This window comes from Panthera leo, chromosome F2 (assembly GCF_018350215.1).
Source record: "Panthera leo isolate Ple1 chromosome F2, P.leo_Ple1_pat1.1, whole genome shotgun sequence".
NCBI lineage: Eukaryota > Metazoa > Chordata > Mammalia > Carnivora > Felidae > Panthera > Panthera leo.
Genome location: NC_056695.1, coordinates 44,214,747 through 44,238,971, shown reverse-complemented (window position 1 = coordinate 44,238,971; position 24,225 = coordinate 44,214,747). Strand labels below are relative to the sequence as shown.

At 45.7% G+C, this 24,225-nt stretch overlaps 1 protein-coding gene across 2 annotated transcripts in view; it reads right to left on the bottom strand.

Annotated features, from left to right (window-relative positions):
• The window catches only part of MATN2 (matrilin 2), a 135,402-nt gene that overhangs the window by 26,707 nt on the left and 84,470 nt on the right, over positions 1-24,225 (bottom strand). For both annotated transcript variants that reach the window (XM_042923821.1, XM_042923820.1), the window contains exons 6-10: positions 21,679-21,801; positions 12,561-12,683; positions 5,790-5,912; positions 2,128-2,250; positions 1,751-1,873 (exon numbers count right to left, since the gene is read on the bottom strand). In XM_042923821.1, the coding sequence (XP_042779755.1) occupies positions 1,751-1,873; positions 2,128-2,250; positions 5,790-5,912; positions 12,561-12,683; positions 21,679-21,801 (615 nt within the window). The remainder of the gene's footprint in view (positions 1-1,750; positions 1,874-2,127; positions 2,251-5,789; positions 5,913-12,560; positions 12,684-21,678; positions 21,802-24,225) is intronic.

The window sequence follows — 24,225 nt, the reverse complement described above, 5'->3', positions numbered from 1 at the left end:
GCTCAGCAGGCTTTTCCAAAAAGTTGGAGTCATGTCATCAGGCTCTTTGTCATCTGGCACAGAGCTGGGAAACGTAGCCCCCAGTTAACTATGGCCACACTGAAAACAGAGCCCATTATTACAGGACCCGGCAGCCAGACTGAATCATCCCGGGGCAGACAGACAGCCTTCAATTAGGGGAATAGCTCAACGCCTATGTATCAGCTGCTGGTACCACCGTCTCTTAGGTACCACCATTCCCAAAGGATAATTCTAACCCATCTGAGGATCTCACAAGTTTTCATACAGTCACAACCGTACATAGATATATACACATCAAAACTCACTTCTGATTGTACTTCAATTAAAGGGAAAATGCGCAACATTTAAAAGGGTCAGTGCCATAAATCAGCGGTGGACCTGGGTAAGGAGGGGAAGGGGGCATGTGATTGCAAGGAAAAGGAACAGCGCTTGTTGGGAAGGGCCGTGAGAATTTCTTAGAAGTCCTGCAGCCAGTTTATAGTGAGCCCGTGACGATCACAGTGAGCGGAGGGGACAAAGGAAGGGCATGGATAATCTAAGATGATGGAAAATTAAAGCAAACCAATAAAAAAACCCACGCAGCTGGCTCCGGCATGCAGTCAAATGTCGATGCAATTCCACGCACCCACCCTCCTTCTGCACCCCAGTGCCCACACCCTCTCCGTGCTGGCTGCAGCAGCGGTCCAGGAGGAAGCTGGCAGGCAGGCAGCCACAAGTTAGCCATAAATGGATAATCCATTTGTCGAGACTCAAGAATCTGCCTCATACTAGGGAAATGTTTTCTCACAGTCTGCATGGAGGGGCACACCCAGCTCTGCATCAGTCCACCTGCCCATGTGAATGGACAATAGAAAAAGGTAGATACATCAGGTTGTGGCCACAATTGTATCAGTAGTTAGGGAGGCCAGCCCTGTAACCAGAAAGACCAGCAGGACAGGGAAAGAAAATGGTAGTCCTTTTCCTCCATTGCTGACACCTTCTGTCAAAGTGTCCATTTTTAAAATTTTTACCTTAGTCTGCTTGGATTGGAGGGCAGAAAGCAAAGATTCTTGAGTGAGGAGAGAGGGAGGTCCAAGGGCTTTTTTTTTTTTTTTAATTAATGGAGCAGGAGTTGGGGCCAGCTGCAAGGAAACATGTACCCAGGAAACATCACTGCCAACTTCTCCATCTGCTGCTAGGTTATGAGGATCGGAGAGGGAAGGTTTCCCAGGAGTCTCCCCTTCTCCCAGAACTGACTCTGGAGTTACACAGACCAGAGTGGAACCCACCACTCTAAAAGGGGTGACCTTAGGCTCCTTCCTTAACCCGAGCTGCAGTTTCACCACATGATGGGGATCCCACAGTATTGCTGGAACTCCGGGTTGTGTGTGCTTAGCACAGTGCCCGGCATGAAGTCAGCCTTGAAAAAGGGGTCCACATCACCATCATTATTGCGCATTGCAGGCCAGCTACCACTTTCTGCCAGATTGTGGGGTAGAGAAGACGAGGCCAAGACACAGGGCCCTGTCCAGCTTCGAAATGGCCCCGCGGCAGACGGCAGAAGTAGGAAAAAGCTGTGCTGGGGCGTAGGGCGAGGAAGCTCCCAGGCAGGGGGAGTGGCACCAGGGCTCAAATCACTGAGAGTGGCCTTTAACCCACACTCAGTGCCCGCGAAGCCCAGCCTGGCACATGCTCCACCCACAGACCGCCGGTGGCAAGTCCCGCTGGTCACCGGACCCAGAGCACTCACTGGCACAGGTCTTCCCGTCACTGCGGAGCACGTGTCCCTCGGGACACTGACAGGCAAAGGATGTGTCCGTGTTGACGCAGGAGTATTCGCAGCCATGGTTGCTCAGCAAGCAGTAATCCGCCCCTGCAAAACCGGACAGCCAGCTGAGGTGGTCAGTAAGCCTCTGAGCTACTGATGAGGGGAGTCAAGTGACCACAGTCTTGCTTATCCGCCCCCCACCCACTCCACCAAGGCATGCGGTCCCCAGGGGACATTCCCTACAATCTCCCCAGAGCAGAGAAGGAGAGGACCACGAGGCGCCCTCCTCTGCAACGGTCAGATTTTCCACTCGTGTTGCAAACCTTTTCCATGTAAGAGAAGCATAGAGGGGGACTCACTGGAACAGGTCTTGAGGTCCTCATTGATGAGGAAGCCTTCTGAGCACTGGCAGACGAAGGACTCCTCGGTGTTTAGACACAGCTGCTCACAGCCATGGTCCTGCTCCGCGCAGTGATCCACTCCTGCGTTTGCCACACGGGAAAACACAAAATAACCTGATGGAACAACACTCACCAGCACCGGGGCATTAACACAAACCTCCCTGGAGAGGGGAGCCGAAAGGGGCCTTTCACTTCACGGGCATCACAAAGAGCAGTGCTGGAGGGTTTTGTGCAACCAGGTGCAGCTGGTCTCCGGAAAATCAGCCTTGTTTGCTTGTTTTCCTTCCCGTGTCTGGGTTTAGAGAGTAAAGTGCGCGTGACTTCTGTGCTGGTGTGAATGCCAGCAGCACTTTGTGCCAGGGCCTTGGCACCATAATCTGCAGTCCTCAGGGCTAAGGGCAGGCGTGAGCCCCATCTCAGGGAGGAAAGCGAGGCTCAGGAAGGCTGAGCTGCTTGCCCAAAGCCACACAGCTGATGGTGCTTAAGACTGAAGGCTGTGGCATCGAAGCAGCTGGGCTCAAATCCCACCTGCACCAACCCCTTCCTCGCCAAGAGATGCTGGGTAGTCAGTCGCTTGGCCTCCGGGTCACCATTTCCTGGCTGGAGGAAGGGGGATGACGATGGGCGCTTTCTTAGAGGAATGTGGCGAGAAGGAGAGGAGTTGATACACATAAGGCCCTCAGAACTGTAGCTGGCACACAGTAATCACCGACTGGATGCTTATTAAGTATCGCTGGGAAAGAACTCATTGTATAGTTTCATTTTTCTCTGGAAGTGACACAGAAAAAGTGTTCTTATCCCCCATACCCAGGACACCCAGATTCTGAAAACAAACCAAAGCCACAGCCTGCATGTGTGGCCGATCCTGGCACCTGAACGCTGTGCAGCTGGCCCCTCTGGGCAGCGAGCACTGAGGGACAGTGAACACACAGCTGTGGCGAACCGCTCCCACAGACGGCCCTGCAGGCTGCCTCCCAGATTTCCTTGATGGAGAAAAAGCACACCCAAGGACTGGAGAGACACTGAGGACCTTGTGCAGGGCCATCAAATAGGCCTCTTGGACTCCTGAAGGGCCTGGGGCTAGTGCCTTCTGGAACATTCCATTGGTGGATGTGCCTACTGCAAACGCTTGCAGGACCTCAGGAGCCAGAAGCCCATATTCACATCTTGGTTCCACCGTTAACCAGTCGTGTGACTGTGGGAAAGTGACTTAATCTTTTTGTGCCACAGTTTCCCCGTCTTTAAATAGGGACAAGAATGTAGATGCCTCAAAAGTCTATTGTGAGGATAAAGTGAGTGAGTGCCTGGGAAGTGCTCACAGAGTGTGCACCTCATAAGGGCTGGCTGTCATTATGGCCTGGGGCTCCCTGAGTCCTTAAGGGGAACAGGATACCATGGTTCTCTGGGAACTCCTAGGAAGAGATCACTTGGTTTACACTTTCTTGAAGCTGACTAGGTGGTCTTTTTTCCTTTAACTTTTTTTTTTTATTGTTTATTTATTTTGAGAGAGAGAGTGAGACAGCAGGGGAGGTGCAGAGAGAGAGGCAGAGAGAGAGAACCCCAAGCAGGCTCCAAACTGTCAGCACAGAGCCTGATGCAGGGCTCAAACCCACGAATGGTGAGATCGTGACCTGAGCCGAAACCAAGAGTCTGATGCTGAACGGACTGAACCACCCAGGCGCCCCCAGGTGGTCTTTCTTATGAGATCCCCAGAGAGAAAGTATAGCCCAATCACTTCTGGCCCCCTCCCCCTGAGCTCCTCTAGGCTCCTTCAAGGCATGCTGGGAGGGAGGAGAGGCTATAGCCTCCGGGGCTCTATGTGGGCTCAACCAGGTCATGCCCAGCCTGTCCTGGGATGCTTGCCAGGGCTGTCAGCTGGCAGACGCCGTACCCTCGAAAGAAGGCAGACTGTACCCAGATCCACCTTGACCAGGGTGTGTCCTTGTCAAATGGAAGACTTCTGGCTCCCCACTCACTTCTCATAAGACCTCAGAGACTTCCAGAGGCAAATGCATAGCAGTGCCAACTTTCTAGTTCAAAAGTTGACCTCTGGGATCAGTCCTTAGAAAGCCTAATCAAGGTACTTTGTTCCCCCTAACAACTGAAGGGGAACCAGTTTTCCTGAGGACTGCTCTGCCCCTAATACTTCATCTGTGAAACTTCCCCTTCTGGCAGTTTGAGGTCCAAATGCTGAACAGCTGCACTGTTCTCATTCACAATCTATCTCTGTCCCCAAAGCTGGAGCAGATGTGAAGCCTGCCGTGTGGAAAGCCACACACACAAAGGGCCCCTTCTGCGCTGGCCATGTCACGGAGCCCCTCTCCCAGCAGACCAGGGTCCCAGGCATCGACCGCAGTGCTTGTGTGCCCCCGCCCCCACTGGCCTGGACCAGTGGAGACTGTGCCTCATAAAACAGGACAGAAGCCGCCAGCTGGCAAAGCCTGCAAGTTTCCATGCGTTTACATCACCGAATGGGGGTTTGTTGTGCCTCTTACACAAGACAGTTAAGAAAGGCTTAACAAAAAGTCCCATATTTCCCAGCTCCGCCCTCAGATCAGCCGTGTGGTAGCCCATGTACTTTCTGAAGTCTGTCTCTTTTGGCCTCTTGTCCCAGCCCAGAGCCTCTCTGGTCACTCTCCCAGGCTCCGTGGGAATAATGAACGGTTATCTTTCATTGTGCTTTCCTTGGCCCAGGCACAGGCTAAGTGCCTAAATCGGTCCTGACTATTCCCCTTAAAAACCCTCGCAGATCGGGGCGCCTGGGTGGCTCAGTTAGTTAAGCATCCGACTCTTGGTTTCAGCTCAGGTCACGAACTCGCGGTTCATGAGTTTGAGCCCCAAATTGGGCTCTGCACTGATATGCAGAACCTACTTGGAATTCTCTCCCTCTCCCTCTCCCTCTGCCCCTCCCCTGCACTAGCGCTCTCTCTCAAAATAAATAAGCATTAAAAAAACATGATATTAAATATATAAATAAATACATGAATACATAAATAAAACAGATGGGAAAATCAAAGCTTGGCAAAGTTAAATAACTTGCCCAGGGCCATACATCTAGTATGTAGTAGAGCTTGGATTTAGATTCCGGTGGGTCTGACTTAATCAGCGCTCTCAACAGCGAATAATAACATTAGCTAATATTCACTGAATGCTTATTAATATTCAGCAGCACTTTTCTTTTTTTATTTCTTTTTTAAATTTTTTAACATTTATTTATTTTGAGAGACAGAGAGCATGAGCGAGGAGGGGGCAGAGAGAGGGGGAGACACAGAAGCAGGCTCCACGCTCTGAGCGGTCAGCACAGAGCCCAATGCGGGCTCGAACTCATGGGCCACGAGATCATGACCGGAGCCAAAGTTGGATGCTTCATCGACTGAGCCACCCAGGCGCCCCGTAGCAGCACTTTTCTAAGTGTTTTATACGTATTGATTCTTTTAATTCCCATAAACAAACCTATGAGGTAGGTGGCATGAACAGTCCCATTTTATGGATGATGAAACTGAGGCCAGGAAGGCGAAGCCTGTTGGACCGTCAGGCTCACAGGAAACCCAGCAGCTTCAGAAGTGAGCCTGCGTGTGAACCGCACCCTCCCGTTGGAACCCCCGCCACGGCACACTCACGGCTGCAAGTCTTGCCGTTGGGGTCCAGGCTGTAGCCCCGACGGCAGCGGCAGGAGTAGCCTTCCTCCGTGTTGATGCATTCATGCTCACAGCCCGGTTTGTTCAGTGCACAATAGTTGATTCCTGAGGAGAGAGAGAAAGGGCAGACCTCCTGCAGGCTCTGGACCTCCCCCAGGGCTGTGGGGTTAGCCCCTTGCAGCAAATATTCAGTAAATAAGGTGTTCTATTGGATGGAGAAGAGAGCTCCTGCTCTCAGGGAGCTGGCTGGAAGGAGAACCTGGGATCAGAAGTCTAGATTCTCCAGCATGGGTCTTCTTCCCCTATGATGGCCAAGAGCTGGTGAAATGGGTTGAGGACCCCAAATCCCAGCCCATCGCTTCCCGAGAAAGATGGAAAAGCTGGGAAAATCCAATTGGGCTTTCCTTCGAGTTAACCTCATCACTAGGGCTCAAAGCATGTAGGGAACTGCTGTCTTCAATGATATCTGACAATGACATGGGACAGCGCAAGGCAGAGTAAACAAAACCTGATGGTGTAAGATATCTAACTCTCTAGGAGAGGCAGGACACGGCAGTTACATTAAGAAGGGTCCAAATGCTCAGCCCCGCTCGGGGTGAGATCGTGACAGCCTCCATATCAAGCAGCTGAAGACACATCTGATGCCCCCCAGATTGCTGCAGTTGCGTCCTATGGCGACATTCACCCCCGTCCGGGCTGTGTTTCTGCCAGCAGGTGGGAGCGTCATCATAAGCAGGAGCCAATTAGCATTTCATTTGCTGGTAGAAAATGCTAAAACCACAAGACCCCCCCCCCAAAGAGCAGGTTATGGGGGAGATGGAGAACTGTAAAAGGAAATAAAATGAGCTTGTGGGGGGCCTTTAGGAGACTGGTGCTGCAGGAGATCGTCCCTCTTGTGGCTGAGCCGGATCTGTTTAACTGCGTTGTTCTTTCTTGCAGGGACGTGGCAGACCCTGTGGGTTGCCTTGCCAACAACCGTTACCCTGTCTTCTTGGGACTAGCGCCCTGACCCCACAGCCATGAATCGTGACTGATCTCAGCCAGCCTGGCGATCATCCCTTCAAGGGTCCGTCATGTGCCCTCCCAGGGGACCGGCGGATGGAACTTGCCACGTGCACGGAGTTTGAGCAGAAGTGGATACAGACTGAGCACACGGAGAGAACTCTCACCACACACAGGGAATGGCCTGGGAGAAGAGATGCCACCACCACGGTCATCGACCCCCTGGGCACTTTCTGTAACTCATGCCTTCCGCATGAGGGGGGCCAGGAAATCGTTAGCTGTGTGTGGTTTCAGTTCATCAGCCCCGAACTCGTCAACAACCTTACCTGTGTGGAACAGAATACAATGCCACAAAACTAGGGGCTTCAGTGAAGGAAAAGGGGCCTGTCAGTAGAACACTGGCCACATACCAACAGACAAAACAAAAAGAGAGAGAGAGACAGAGACAGAGAGACAGGGTACAAAGGGTGCTACAGTCTGGAGCCACATAGGGGAGGGTCTGCAGGAATCCTTTTGTTAACACCTTAGAGAGGGGTGAAGTTACTTTCAGTAAACACAGTTTTAAAAAGGCAGCACTCAGGGGCGCCTGGGTGGCGCAGTCGGTTAAGCGTCCGACTTCAGCCAGGTCACGATCTCACGGTCCGTGAGTTCGAGCCCCGCGTCAGGCTCTGGGCTGATGGCTCGGAGCCTGGAGCCTGTTTCCGATTCTGTGTCTCCCTCTCTCTCTGCCCCTCCCCCGTTCATGCTCTGTCTCTCTCTGTCCCAAAAAAAAAAAAAAAAAAAAAAAAACGTTGAAGAAAAAATAAAAATAAAAATAAAAAGGCAGCATTCAGCCACTATGTAAAACAGTACGGAGTTTCCTCAAAAAATTAAATACAGAATTACCGTATGATCCAGCAATTCCACCTCTGGCTATTTACCGAAAAGAATCAAAAGCAGGGACTTGAATTCAGCCTTAAAAAGGAAGGAAATTCTGACATACGCTACATCATGGAGGAGGCCTGAAGACATTATGTTAAGTGCAATAAGTCAGACACAAAAGGACAAATATTGTATGATTCCACTTATATGAGGTAACTAGAACAGGCAAATTTAGAGAGACAGAAAATAGAATGGTGGTTGCCAAGAGCTGGGGGGGAGACAGGAACGGGGAGTTGTCGTTTCATGGGTACAGAGTTTGAGTTTGGGGAGATCCAAAAGTTCTGGAGTTTAAGGGGATGATGGTTGTATAAGAATGATGGTTGAATAAGAATGTGAATGTACTGGGGCGCCTGCGTGGCTCAGTTGGTTGAGCGTCCGACTTCAGCCCAGGTCATGATCTCACGGTCAGTGAGTTCAAGCCCCGGGTCGGGCTCTGTGCTGACAGCTCAGGGCCTGGAGCCTGCTTCGGATTCTGTGTCTCCCTCTCTCTCTGCCCCTCCCCCACTCATGCTCTGTCTCTCTCTCTCTCTCTCTCTCTGTCAAAAATAAATACACATTAAACAAACAAACAAAAAAGAGAATGTGAATGTACTTAATGCCACTGAAGTGTATTAGAATAGTCAGAGGTGCCTGGGTGGCTCAGTCGGTTAGGCAACCGGCTCTTGATTTCGGCTCAGGTCCTGATCTCACGGTTCGTGAGATGGAACCCCACTCTGGGCTCTGTGCTGACGGCATGGAGCCTCCTTGGGGTTCTCTCTCCCTTTCTCTCTGCCCCTCCCCCACTGGCACTCACACTCTCAAAACTAAATAAATAAGCATTTTTTAAAAATGGTCAGAATGGCCATTTTTATATTATATATATTTTCTCACAATTTTTTAAAAGCCAGCATTGTCTTTAAGAAAGATTTATATTACAAAATACCTAAACTGAAAAACATTTAGAATCTTTTTTTTTTTTAATTTTTTTTTTTAACGTTTATTTATTTTTGAGACAGAGAGAGACAGAGCATGAACAGGGGAGGGGCAGAGAGAGAGGGAGACACAGAATCTGAAACAGGCTCCAGGCTCTGAGCTGTCAGCACAGAGCCCGACGCGGGGCTTGAACTCAGGAACCGCGAGATCATGACCTGAGCCGAAGTCGGATGCTTAACCGACCAAGCCACCCAGGCGCCCCAAAAACATTTGGATTCTTAAAGATGTTCTCGCTCAGCTATCTGGCAAACAGCAATTCAACACTGACTCCAAATGGTTACTTATGGCAAAGTAACTGCAGATCTCTGCTTTCTTTACATGCTTGAGTTACATTTCTTTATGCGTGTGTTACTTAATTAGTATTTACAGAGTACCTACAATGTGCCCCGTGTCTGTTCTGGTCTCCTCGCTAAATGTATGGTACTACATATGGGACAGGCTTGCAGGTAGCTTTATCTGGTGAAGCCCAGAGTGTCCAGTGAGCCCCATGAGAGGCCAGTTGGCAGAACGGTCAGACAACAAATTGTATTTTATTTTTCTTAAGTTTATTTATTTATTTTGAGAGAGAGGGAGAGAATCATGGGGTAGGGGCAGAGAGAGAGAGAGAGACAGAGGTCTGACAGCAGAGAGTCTGATGTGGGGCTCAAACCCATGAATTGTGAAATTATGATCTGAGCCGAAGTTGGAGGCTTAGCTGACTGAGCCACCCAACTGCCCCTCCGACAACACAATTTAAACAGAGCTTATGCGTGCCAACTCGTAAAAAGCTGGAGACTTCACTGAGAAGGTAAGACATCAAAATATGTAAGATTAGTGACCCTGGACAGTAAATTATAATGCCAATGGAGTGGCACAGTTAGCAGGTCTCAGAAAAATTGGTTAGGCTACAAAACGTTAAAGCGGGACGTCGTGTTCCTTTGGTTTAGCAAACCCAGGTCCAGAGAAGAAAAGCAGCCTGTTCAAGGCCACACAGCCAGTATGAGTGACACTGCTAAGACCAGCCCTCCCATCTCCATCCTGTCTCTTCAGAGTGTGATGCCTCCAGCTCCAGGGAACACCAGCTATGGTGCCCAGCATGAGCAATCCTGGAGCCCAGCTCCCCGGCTCACACCCACATATGATTCCACCCTCGGGCCCCCCCTCGACAGCCAGGCCAGTCCTGGCTTCTGTGCTTTGCACCACCGCCTTAATAATTTATGCCTTAAATCAATGACACTACTTTCCAGAGAAAGAAATTGTGCCCAGATGAGGAGGAAGAATAAATCCCGGCCGAGAGACTTTTCTTCAGTAGAATTCTGCCTTGAACTGTGTTTTCCACCTTAATTGGATAATGTCAAATTCCTCTGAAAAATAGATGTCTTATTAGATTTGAAAATAGCCCACATCCATCAACTGTCTATTAAACGTAAATGGCTGTACCCTGAGCTTGAGATCTGTAATGCTCTTGAGATCCTCAAACTCCTAATAACAAACTCCAGATTTAAATCTAATTTCTTGCTTCCCTCTTCCATGTAATGCTCTAGAGAGACAGTGAGTGCTCGTTGCCGTGAACAGCTGTCTGCCATAATCGACTGAGTGCAAACATGAAGTCAGGGGCAGCTCTAGGAGGCTGACCTCAGGAGCCCAGGGCTGGGTTTGCAGCAGACAATGGAAAATGTAACGATGAGGCAGGATGTTGGGAGAAGGGCTGATGAGGACATCGGGTTTTAGACACAAATTCCATTTTTCTTGGATGAAAAAGTAGGGCACCTGGCTAAAGAGGAAATGGAGCTATAATCACTCAACATATATGAAGGAGCACTGGGGACTGTGGAGAGGGCCACGACCCACGAACAGGTCCGTCTGTGGTGGTCAAACTGCTCCCAATGGTCACTGCCTCTCCACTGGCCCTTCTGTTCCCCACTTCCCTCCCCTCTTGATAACAATGCATGCATGTACCACCTTGGACCCTTCTCTTAGTGCATGTGCCTCTCCTGGCAGGATGTGAGGCAGAGGTCGAGGGAATCCTAGATGACTGGTAAGAGATGAAGACTTTCAAGCATATTCCCTGCCCTGATGGCCACATGCCTAACTTGTTCCCCTTTTCCTCCACAATGTGTGTGTCTGAGTTGAACCGGATCTAATTTTTCCCCACATAAGAGCTTTCGGTCCACAAACGAGTCCACCTGCGACTGATTTTCCCTGGGTGTAGTCAGCCACTAACACACTTAGACCTAGAAGAAGGTGTAAATAGCACAGAGAGGCGTGGCCAGTCCAGAAAAGTTGGTTTTCCACCATAGTTATGCATGTGTGGTCTAATGAAAAATATTCCACTTCATTGTTTTCGTGTGTTGAATGGTGCCATCGGTTAAAATTCCCATTTCATGCTCAAATGGTTCCAGGGTTTGCATCGAGGCTAGGCAGCAGGGATTACCTTTTGTAAGGCACCAGTTTCGAAACGTGGTGTCTACAACCATCTACCACCATCCAAGGTCAAACACTTGTTAGAGTGAGTTGGTAAGTCCACACGTGCTGGGAGCAGAATGTGGCTTGTCTGGATTCAGTGACATAGCCCACAGTGCTTTTTCAAAAGAAACACATGGTCAAACTTTCGAAAATTCAGTCCTGCTTTGAGGCAGAGCACTGCCATACATATCACCAAGAAGAGGTGGTGAAGAAGCGCATAAGAAAATACACCCCTAAATGGAGGCTCCAGAAAGTTCTACAAACACCACTGCCAGAAGAACACAAACAATTCAGTGTACATAAGTGTGGACTGACTATGGAAATACTTTTAAAAAGTTCACAACCTGTATGGCTTAAAAGGGCCATCTTTCTTAATTATTTTTTAATGTTCATTTATTTTTGAAAGAGAGAGAGAGCACACGAGATGGTGGGGGTGGGGGTGGGGAGCAGAGACAGAGGGGGACAGAGGATCCAAAGTGGGCTCTGTGCTGACAGCAGACAGCCCGATGTGGGGCTCGAACTCATGAACCACGAGATTGTGACCTGAGCCGAAGTCAGACACTTAACCAACGGAGTCACCCAGGCGCCCCAAAAGGGCCATCTTTCTAACAAGATTGAGCAATTCAAATAAGAGGTGCAATTTCTCCAGGATGATAAATCTCAGAGAGATCCATTTACTCACTCGTTCAATCATTCATTCGTCTTGTGTCGCACTTTCATGTGCCAAACCCTTGAGGTGTTGAGGATTCAAGAGTGAGAAAAACAGGAGAATCTTTGTCCTTGTGGACTTCCCATTCTAGTGGTTTCTCAGGGACAGTCTAGTGTAAAGAGATCTCATTTGGGGCTCATGCTCTAGATCCCCCTTGATGTGCCAGCCGACAGGCATTTGAGTCACTCAGCACATCATTAATTTCATCCTGCTGACGCCATGTACCTCTCGAACGCTGCGGAAATACCCCAGAGTCCTGTTTTTTTCCTTCCTTTATGTCAAAGAGGATAGAGCAGCAATTTTCCCCTCTTAGCAGCCAGGAAGTGTCTCATCTGGTAAGACCGGAAGAAACGAATCCCTTTTACCTCCTGTCTCCGGGCCCAGGCTTTTCTTTCACAAGGTCCCAAATACATGCTGTGGGGCTAAGGAGGAGGGAGGGTGTGCGCCCTCATTTCATGTAGGTTAGGGCTTTGGTTTGGGCCTCAACTTTGCTCAGTGGATCCCATAGGCAGACTCAGTCTAGTCAATCTCTAAAAATCATCTCCATCACAGAACTGGGAGTGACAAAAGGTAAAATAAAGGGCAGAATAGTATCAGTGAGCACAAATGCTGAGTACACGTATACATGCTGAAGTTTTGCAAGGAAAAGGAAAATTAGCAGAGCATTTATCAGAACAAGCCCTTCTACAGCCAGTGCAACTTACTTCTGCAGGTTTTCTTATCTGGATTCAGGATAAAACCTTTTAGGCAGCGGCAGGAATAGGAGTGAACTGTGTTAACACACTCGTGCTGGCATCCATGATTAGGTGAGGCACAGTAGTCTATCTCTGGAAAGAGAAAAATCGTAAGAATGGTGAACAAAATAATAAATATCACAGAGAAAAACCAAGGGGATTTCATTCTTAATTTTCCCTAAATAATAAATTCCTGTAACCTCAAACAGTCCTGCTATGAAGGGATCTCTCAGTGAAGCTATCTCCATGTTTAGGGATATGGCCTCCCAGAGAGAACTTTCTCAACATGTTACAAAATGTTTATGCAGCAAGTGAATCTGTGAAGATGCTTTCCTTGTCTGGGTTCACGTTAAAAGCCACTAAAATAGGGGCGCCTGGGTGGCGCAGTCGGTTGAGCGTCCGACTTCAGCTGGGTCACGATCTCGCGGTCCGTGAGTTCGAGCCCCGCGTCGGGCTCTGGGCTGATGGCTCGGAGCCTGGAGCCTGGAGCCTGTTTCCGATTCTGTGTCTCCCTCTCTCTCTGACCCTCCCCCGTTCATGCTCTGTCTCTCTCTGTCCCAAAAATAAATAAAAAAAAAACAAAAAACAAAAAACGTTGAAAAAAAAAGCCACTAAAATAAAAGCGTGGTTGAGTGTTGTTTGTTGTCTCGCAAGCTGGGAAGAGAGAGCTTAGCTCAAAGTTTTATGGAATTTATGCAATGAAAACAATGGAAATCTTCCCCAAGTCGAACTCCAGACCACTTAAACCCCTCAGACACTGAGCCAAACAATAGGACACAAAGTCAGATCCTGGGAAAAAGAAGGAATAAATGACAGAGATATCCTCATTGTAAAGTACTGTCCTCGTTACATCACGGGACTCATTTGCACTTAGATTTTCTCAAGGTTGCACAGTCAGAGATTGTGATCTCTAGGTACACATTAATTTAAATCAAAACACCAAGAGAAAAGAAAGGTTACATAGAATTTTTTATAATGGGATTTTACTTATATGAGTATTTTTAGATAGGGAAAGAGACTTCTATTGAAGGGTCTGATTATTTTGCTATAATGGAATTAAACACACTGTTTAAAACTGCCTGAAATAATTAGCAGCTGATGGGGTCATAAAAGAAATATTTTTGTTTTGATGAGGATTTTACTATATTACAGAATATGTGACCTATGGATATCATTTTAATAATGAAGAATTTTAATAATGAAGAATTTCCTAGCCTGTAACAGAGGAAACAAAATGATTAAGAGAAAGGCGCACAATATCCTTAAAAGGAAAAACACGTAGTTTTTAAAATCAAGTAGTTTAAGTCCTCCAACTTTGGGCATCTTTTTCAAAATCCATTTAACTGTTTTAATCCTTTGCGTTTCACACATATTTTAGAATCAGCTTGTCAGTTTCTGCAAAAAAGCATACTAGGATCATGATAGATATTGCTTTGATGTATAGATTTGGAAAGGACAGACAGCTTAACAGTATTAAGCCTTCTGATCCATGAATGTGATATATCTATTTATTTAAGTCTTCTTTCATTTCCCTTAGCAATGTTTTGTAGTTTTTGTAGTATAAGTCTTTCACATCTTTTGTCAAATTTGTCCATAGGTAGTACATATTTTTGATGCTATGGTAAATGGTTTTTTTATCTTAATTTTTGATTCTCCATTGAAAAAATGTAAAAAATAGTTGTTTTTTGTATATAGACCTTGTATCCTGCAATTTTGCTAAACTCACTTAATAGCCCCTTTTTGTAGACTCCACTGAATTTTCTACATAGATGACCCTGTTGTCTGTTAATAAATATGCTTTAATTCTTCCTTTCCAACCTAGATTTCATTTCTCCCCCCGCCCTTCTTTTTTTTACCCCTAATACAATGGCTAGAACCTATAGTACAATACTAAAAGGAGGTGGTGAAAGTGGGCATCCTGTTTTGTTTCTGATCCTATAAGGAAAGCATTCAGTCTTTCATCATTGAGTATGGTGTTGCCTGATGATTTCTCCACTGATGCACCTCATCAGATGGAGGCAGTTCTTATCATTCCTAATTTGCAGAAAGGTTTTTTTTTTCTTTAAAAAATCATAATTGAGGGGTGCCTAGGTGGCTCAATCGGTTAAGTGTCCGACTTCAGCTCAGGTCATGATCTTGCAGTTCGTGAGTTCGAGCCCTGCATGGCGCTCTGTGCAGACAGCTCAGAGCCTGGAGCCTGCTTTGGATTCTGTGTCTCCCTCTCTCTCTGTTCCTCCCCCACTCTCTCTCTCTCTCAAAAATAAATAAAGATTAAAAAAATTTTTTTAATCAAAATTGAATGTCAGGTCTTGTCCAATGCTCTTTATCTTTTGAGTTGGATTTTATGGTTTCTGCTCTTTAGTATGTTAATATTGTGAGTTACATTGATCACGTTTTGAATGTTAAATCAACTCTGAATTCCTGGGATAAATCTTTCTTGGTCATGATGCATTATCCTTTTTACATATTGTGGGATTTGATTGCTAAAAATATTTAAACAACTTTTACACGAATTTTATGAGGGATACTTATGTGTAGTTTTCTTTTCTTGTAATGTATTTTCCTGGGTTTTGTATCACGGTAACACTGGCTTCATAGAATAAGTTGAAAAATGTTCCCTCTTCAGTTTTCTGGAAGAATTTATGTATTGATATTAGCTCTTCATCCTATATTCACCAGTTAAGCCAACTAGTCCTGGTGTTTTCTTTGTGGGAAGGTTTATAAGAACAAGTTCAATTTCTTTAATAAACAGAGGCCTTTATTCATATGATCTAATCCTTTTTCAGTTAATTTTAATTAGAACAGACTATTCATCAATCACATAACACCAAAAAACATGTATTTGTCAATTATCTCTATATATTACTACCTAATTTTATGAAGAAAGGTAATTAGACATGATAATAAAAAGAGCAGTGAGAAAAAATTTTCTCTTAAGTTAGCAAAAATTTTTTCAATCGCCTCCTCAAAATGCTTACAGTAGAGTATACATTGGTAAAACTTTTTGGAAATAACTTTCAATATACATCAAAAGCCTTAAAACTGTTAACAGACTTTGACTCAGTAAGTTTCCTTTTGTGTTTTGTTCCTAAGAAAATGATCAGAAAATGCAAAGACTTACATATGAGAACATTTATCACAATACAATCAGAGTAGCCAAAAAAATTATTGAACACTTTGTGATACATACGTATGATAGATTATCATGAAGACATTAAAATGTTTTTGATAAAGTTTAAAATGACATGTGAAAATACTCATGATTTAATGTTATACTGTATGATCTCAACTCTATAAAAATATATTCATATGCATAAAAAGGCTGGAGGGAAATGTAGCAAGTCAGTATTAACAATGGTTATCTCTGGGTGATGATAGATCGTTTCATTTTATACAACTTCATTTCTATATGATCTAGTTTTCTACAGTAAGTATATGTTACTTTTGTAGTCAGGAAAGGTATTAAAAACAAGTATGTACATTCATAATTGTGAAACTAGTTGCCATGGAAAATAGCATTAAAAAATAGAAAAAAGAACAGTGTGGGAAGTGCCCAGTAATGGAGAAGAAAATAATCAGGGAAAATTGCTGGGGACAACGTGTATAGCTTCTTATGTCTACACCCAAACATAAAATACAGCCAACAAACAAAGCCATTTTAGGATTTCAGTATAGGGAAGTGGCCATGAGCTCACAGGTATCACTGGAATTTGGGGGAGCAAACCTATGACTATAGACAGGACAGGCTGTATGCTCTGTGGACCATACTACATTACTATGTCTCACTCTGTTCTAGTCATATGGACTTCCTTATTGTCCCTCATCATTGCCAAGTCTCACAGTTCTTGCCTCAGGGCCTTTGCACTGGTGTTGTATGTCCCCTGCTTCAAAAGTCTCCTCCTTCCCTCACCTCTTTCAAGTGTTTGTTCAGATTCCACTTTCTCGTGAGCCCTGTATTCTCATCTACTCTGCTCCAACAGAATGTAAGCTATTGCCCCAAAAAACAGAAGTCTTTTGGTTCGTTTTACTTAGCATTGCATGCTTAGTGTCTCCAATGGCATCTGGCACATAGTAGGTGCTTGACAAATATTTGTTGAATGAATAAACGGTTATCAGTACCACTCTTCTTTACCTATAAATATTTATTCATTTTTGAGAGAGAGAGACAGAGACACAAAGAGAGAGAGCGTGTGTGAGTGGGGGAGGAGCAGAGAAGATGGGGGCACGGTACAGAGGATCTGAAGTGGGCTCTATGCTGACAGTAGCGAGCCCAATGCAGAGCTTGAACTCATGAACTGTGAGATTATGACCTGAGCTTAAGTCGGATGCTCAACTGACTGAGCCACCCAGGTGCCTCAATTATCAGTACTACTCTCAATGGAGTGTTTTGGAGGGTTTAGATGTAAACACCGCCCACTAGGAACGAACAAGGGATCACTAAGGATATAAGACAGCTCTTATATAGTTCTTCAGGCTTCTTTTGGCAGGCTGCTTGAAAAACCTCCCTCCATGAGGATCTCAGCTCAGCAATTAACATCTTCTGGGTACAGACATTCAGCCAGTTATAGATGCAAACAATTAATTATTCTTTCATCCAGCACACGTTCCTCCATCTGGTCTATGAGGCATAGGGCCTTCATCAGCAAATCGGTCCAATGTCTGTGAAAGTACAGATAGTCCCTACCACGTTTTCCAGGCCTAGCTAGTCTACTAAGCGAAATAAAGTTATTCTGATATGACTTAGTCCTAATGACCAAGAAAATACAAGAAGCCTAATTTGTTCTTAGTTTCAAAGTACAAGGAAGTCATTCTCAGCTCAGTTTAACGAACCACTTTCTAAGAGTCAGAGCTGCACAAAATGGAATGCACTGCATGGGGTGTAGTGAGTGTCCTGTCAGTAGGAGTATTTAAGTGCAGGATGGATGATAGCATGATGGGAATATTGTGAGATGGGTGGTTGGGCTAGAACTAGTTTGAACTTTCAGGTCCCCTCCAATCGAGAATCTTTGATTCATGTACAAAAATTCATCTCACAAAACTAAGTAGCATATTACAGTAGGTTAACCATAAGTTGGTTATGGAACCTAAATTCTATACATTCTATATTTTATGCCTTGGATTCAGTATAAAATTATTTCCTTCCTCCAGGTTTCACTTTTAAAGCAAGTATAAATATTCATGTAGTACTTTCCTCTATGCAAAGCATTCCTACTTGAAAAAGGATGGAAATGCCAATCAAGTTATCAATGGAGTCTAAAAAATAATGACTATAATGATCTCAAAGTCAGTAAATAATAAATAGCAACATGCTATTATATGTTATAAATGTCTACAATTACCTTTACTCACTAGAACAGGTATTAGATGATTAAGCAGTAGACTTGAAACCCGCAGTCTCCTTGATACCAAAGACATGAATCCCTGTCCAGTGGACTGAAGTCTTCTATCTTTCTCAGGAAAAGACCCTGAACATCTGAGAATGTTCTCGTGCCTGGCTCAGTAGTAGTGGTTTCAGATCAGACCTTAAAAAGTCTTGCCATAATATGATCTAGCAATTTGGAAGCAGGGATTCGAACAGATACTTGTACGTTCATGTTCATAGCATCATTACTCACTAGGGCCAAAAGGTGGAAACCACCCACGTGTCTACTGACAGATGAATGGGTAAACAAAATGTGATGTATACATACAATGGAATATTATTCAGCCTTAAAGAAGAAGGAAATTCTGACAGTGATGGCAGTGATGGTTGCATAACAACACGAATGTTCTTAATGTCACTGAACTGTACACTTTAAAATGGTTACAGTGGTAAATTTTATATTACGTCTATTTTCCCACAGTGAAAAAAAGTCTTGGCAATATTTTGCAAAGTTACCATACCTGCATATTTCCACTCTTCTCCCCTCTACAGAATATTCAGATAGACTTGGATAGGTTGCTTTAGGGGAAAGAATTGATATAAAAAGTGGTGCTTTTTGGGGGCGCCTGGGTGTCTCAGTCAGTTAAGCGTCTGACTTCGGCTCAGGTCATGATCTCACGGGCCGTGAGTTTGAGCCCCGCGTCGGGCTCTGTGCTGACAGCTCAGGGCCTGGAGCCTGCTTCGGATTCTGTGTCTCCCTCTCTCTCTGCCCCTCCTCTGCTCACCCTCTCTCAAAAATAAATAAACATTAAAAAAAAAATTTTTTAAGTGGTGCTTTTTGAATACTTACGTATTTTAAATCATACTCTTTGTTCAGGAACATAAGGCTCTATTATATATACTTTGGTTTAATCATAAATTAATCACGTTTGGTATATTACATTGACAGTCTACATTTTCAGACAATAATTACACTTACTAATTGGGTTAGCCTTCAAATATACTTTTGGTTAAAAATAGAGATGAAATTTAAGGAACTGAGTATCTTTTGTTTTATTTCATTTTTTTTGCAAGTTTACGAGAAGTGGAAAAAATTTTTTAAAAAAACCTCTCAACACCACAGCAGCAGCCAGGCCGACTTGGCTGGAAGCTGATGTGATGCCTCATTAATTACTAACAGGATGACTGTCTTGATTCTGAGTTTCCACCTCCATCCTGTTTCTGTCTTTTTAACTGGCCCCTATTTCACAGTTCTTGTTCTTGTCCCTCACAGATGTGGGGTGCTCCCAAGGGTCTCCATTCTTACTGCTGGGCTTCACTTTATTTCCCACTCTCACAGCTTTCCAAGAAAGCCGGGCGGTGGGGGGGGGTCTCCTTCCTCCTGGCAGTAGCCTTTCCAGGTCTGGTTCTCACCCTGCCCCAAGCATGATAGGAAGGGGGTCCTTTTTCTAGGGGACACACCTCCTGGATGCTGCCCACCCAGACCCCTCTGAGTACCCAGCCCTGCCTACTTCTGAGTCTCGACTCCGACAGGGTCCAGAGACACGCTGGAATTGCTGGGCTCCGTGCCTCACTGGCGAGGCCCCCGAGCTGGACCAGTCCTCCCCTGCCTCCCAGCCAGACCTCTTCTCCCAGCGCGCCTGAGCTTCCGTGTTGACTGGAGGGTCTCCTTGCCTGCATCATCCTGGGGCCTGTAATTCTCCGTTTCCCCAGGGATTCTGGGATAGGAGACATACTGAGCCACAGGATGGGGGTGATGGCGAGCCTCTGGGAACTAGGGGTGGGAATCGGGGGGTCTCAGGCAGGGAAGGAGTTTTGAGGAGGCAGGAGGCAGACTGGATAGGACGCGTGTTTTCCTCCAGGTCTCATCCGAGTGGAAGCCTGGGGCCAAGTCTTGAATTTTTTATGCACTATTAAACTTAGCTCGGGCATGTGGTATATGCTCAATAAATACCAATTTAAAGTCGTTGAAGGCAGTATCATCCCTGAAAAGAACTTGCTCAGCACCAGACAATTTGCTAAATGGTTTATATGGATTACCCCATTTAGTTTTCAAGACAACGCTATGAAGCAGGCAGTATTATGATCCCCTATTACAGTTGAGGGAACTGAAGCACAAATCAATTGCCCAAGGCCAGCCAGTGAAAAAGCAGAAGAGCTAGAATTTGCTCTGAGGCCGAGACTGCCCTTGGCAGCACATGGCCTCCTCTCTGAGGAACAGACCAACCCGTCAACCTGGCAACCACCTTCCCAGCTGTTACCACAGCCCGGGTTGCTGATTTACCGTTCAGAATGTTCAGAAGGGAAGGGAGACCAGGACCAGAGGAGGCCACTCATCACCCGCTTCTTCTCTCAATAAGCCGCATGCCAGTCGTGTGCCAGGTGTGGGCCTGAGCCTGTCTGGCTTATATCTTGGCACACCTTTCCTCCTCCCGGCCACCCTGGTCTCAGCCTTCTTTGCCCGGTGAATAAATGACAGCTCTGCCTTCAAGATTCAGCCAAAATATCACCTCCTCCAGGAAGGCCCTCACCTTGTCCATTGTTACTGGCACATGGTTAGGGCTCTAGAAATGCATATTTTGACTGGCCGTGTTCCTTGCAATTCCAGGCTCCACCCTTGTCTCCAGCTCCGGCGTTTATAAGCTATTGATATTTAGGGTTGAAGAGGAAGCTTACGTTTCAGGAGTTTTGTGGGGGTGCTTTTTAAAAAACTGTCCACGTATATCCTGCTTTCCATAATCAATGTGTTTTAGAAAGGCGGTGGGTACATGAACTTTTTACGAATTGAAATCCTATTTTCTCCTTGATGTATGTTTCAGAGATAATGTACACTGACCTGGTATTCAGCTGCACTTCTTAAAAATGCTGGGCCCTAATCCTTTAAAAACAACCTTCTCTCAAGTGAACCCCTCAACAGGATGATCGCCCACACACAATCCCTTAAGTGCCCTGACATACCTTTACATGTAAAAGAACGCTTTTGGAATCCTTTTGCAAAACATCTTTAGTTTGTAAGTTCTTATGGTCAGATGTTGGGAGCTCAAGTGAATTCTGACCTGTATGCGTGTAGTTAAAATCAAATAGAACTAAATATATCAAACAAAAGAACGAGCCGTTCTCTGCAAACCACCCTCCACCCGCCCCTCCCCCACCCCGAAGCAACCACATTCAACTCCTTCAGGCTCAGCGATTTTCTTATGCTCGCGTGGAGGCAGAGCTGAAGCCCACAAGCCACAGAGCTTCAGTGAAAGTATTTTTTAAGCTCTGTTAATACTGATGGGCACAGCCCGGCTGAGCCAGCATGAAGTCAGATGGTCTGATCGTCAGCACGTTCAACAGATGCTGGCAGACCATTCTCACGTGTGGTCTCCAATGAAAGACACCTCTGTCAAATGCCTTGAAGGGTGATATTGAGACAGGGTGGGCTACGGTCCTAGGACAAGTGACGAAAGGCCTGACAGAGGAAGAATGGGGCAGAAGTCATCAGACTCCGCAGCACATCATCTTGTGCCACGATATGCTTGGGAGAATTCCCCGGCCACGGTGCCCACAGCAATAGCAGGAAAGAAAGTTTTCGTTGTTGAATCACTGTGCTATGCACCTGAAACTAATGTAACACTACGTTAACTACATGGGAATTAAAAGTAAGTCAATAAGTAAGTAAATAAAATGTGCGAGCCAAAAACTGTCAAACACACACACAAACTCTTTTTGTAGGTAACTTACTTGCACATGTTTTTTTATCTGGGTTAAGAGCAAATCCTTTAGGGCACCGGCAAAAGTAGGAGCCATCAGCATTCACACACTCGTGTTCGCATCCATGGTTTTCTGAGGCACAGTAGTCCACGGCTGTAAATATGAAAACACAGAGTTGAAGGAGACACACAGACAGGAAAGGGAATAATAGTATGGAATGGAAATAACAGCATACTTATAACAAATATCAACGAGGATTAAGATGGTTGTCCCAAAAAAGTGCGGATGAATAAATATGATTCCAAGGCACTTCCCCTGCGATCACCCAAAACATAATCAGATCGGCAATTTACTTCAGAAGATAAACTAAAGAGGGGCGCCTGGGTGGCTCAGTCGGTTGAGCGTCCGACTTCAGCTTAGGTCATGATCTCACAGTTCATGAGTTCGAGCCCTAAGTCAGGCTCTGTGCTGACAGCTCGGAGCCTGGAGCCTGTTTCAGATTCTGTGTCTCCCTCTCTCTCTGCCCCTCCCCCGTTCATGCTCTGTCTCTCTCAAAAATACATAAAGATTTAAAAAAAATTCTTAAAGTTTAAGAAATGCAAATCAAAACAATCACAAAGCCTACGACACTAATAACTATCAAACTGCAAAAATAAAGAAGGGATAAAGCCCGATGGTGGCAAGGCAACAAGGAAACAGAGTCAGGGCTGGTGACATTATAAATTGACAAAAAATCCTCTTGGAAGGACGTTTGACAGTGTTCACTGTGGAAATGTGACCCAAAGAAGTAACTGATAAAAGGGAGAAATTAAGCATATGAAATAAGCTATTTATAGCAGCATTATTTACAGTGACAAAAAAATCTGGAAAATAAGATGGACATTTAATAATGGTAAATGGCTTAGTAATTTATAAGAAAATGCCTTGTCCTATTTGTCATTAAATCTACAAATGTTGAAACCAATTTGACAATAAACTTCATATATTGAAAAAAAAAATTACTAACAAATTAAAAAAAAAAATCTACAAATGTTTACTGAACACCTTACTGCCGGCCTGGCCCTGTTTTAGGTGCTAAGGATAGAGCAAATAACAAAACAAATAAAAATTCCGGGTCTCAAGGAACTTACATTTGGATAGTGGTGGTGGTGGACAAAAAATACAATAAGTAAATAAGATAGGCTTGCAGAAGGTGGAGAGAGTATCCTGGGGAAAAATAAAGCGGGGAAAAGCCATAGCTACCATGGGGAGGCTAGAAGGATGATAGAGGGTGACCGAAGTGGTCAGGAAAGGCATCATAAGAAGGCGGCCGTTGGGCAGAGTCCTAAATGAGGGTCTGAGGGTTGAGCCAAGCAGATAATGGGGAGTAAGCATCTGAGCAAAAGAAACAGCAAATGCAAAGGCTGCCAGGTGGGAATATGCCTGGTATGCTGCAGGACAAGCAGGGAGGCCAGGGTGGCTGGAGCAGAGACAGGTGGGAGAGGAGAATGAGTGCACGTCAGGAGGGACTGAGGCCACTACAAGGACTTTGGCTTTCACTCTCATTGAGGAGGGAGTCATTGGAAGGTTCCGAACAAAGGAATCGAGACTAGATGATAGAGAGCAAATGTGACAGTAGAAAACCAGTTAGAAGCCTACCACAATAATCCCAGTGGGGAATGGTGGAGGGCTCAACCATGGTGGTGCAGGACGGAGGTGGGGGCGGGGTGGGGGGGAGATAGGGGAGCAGTGTTCTGGTTAAACGTGTCCCCCAAAAGAATGCAGGAGTCCTACCCCCAGTGCCTGTGAATGTGATCTTATTTAGAAATAGGGTCTTTGCTGATACAATCAAGTTGCGATGAGGTCATATGGGTGGGCCCTAATCCAATACAGCTGGTGTCCTTATAGGAAGAGGAGAATGCCACGTGAAGACACAGACATACAGGGAGACCACCATGTGAGGACAGAGGCTGGAGGGATGTGGCTGCGGGCTGAGGAACACCAAGGGTCAACAGCCACCTCCAGAAACAAGGAAGGACTCTCCCCTACAAGTTCCAGTGGGAACATGGCCCTGCCAGCACCTCAATTTTGAACTTCTAGCCCCAGAACTAGGAGGTACCACATTTCTGTTGGCGTAAGTCACCCAGTTTGTGGTCGTTGTGATGGCAGCCCTAGGAAGCTAATACACCAGGTATGAGTTGAGGTGGGGCCAGTGGGGGTCCTGCCGGAATAGAGGCGAGCCAGGAGGAAGAAAGAAGGATTGAGGCTGACTTGGGGGATCTGGCATGAGGGCGGAGTGGCTGTAAACTGACGGCGGGGCCGGGGTGGGGGGGTCAGGGGCACAGGTGCACTGGGTTTTGTGGGAGGAGATTCGGGCATTAGGCAGTTGTTAACATTATAATCCTAACATAATTGTAAATAGGAAGACAGACAAAATGTGGTGAAAAAAGTAGATCTCAAAACTGAATATTTACAGAGGTGACACCCAGGTAAAACAGAGCTCCAAAGGCATGCCTGAAGCCTGGGAATTAGAAATAAAAATTCTTGCTGTGTCAAGGTGGTGGGATTATGGATGATTTGTTTCTCCTTTAAAAAACA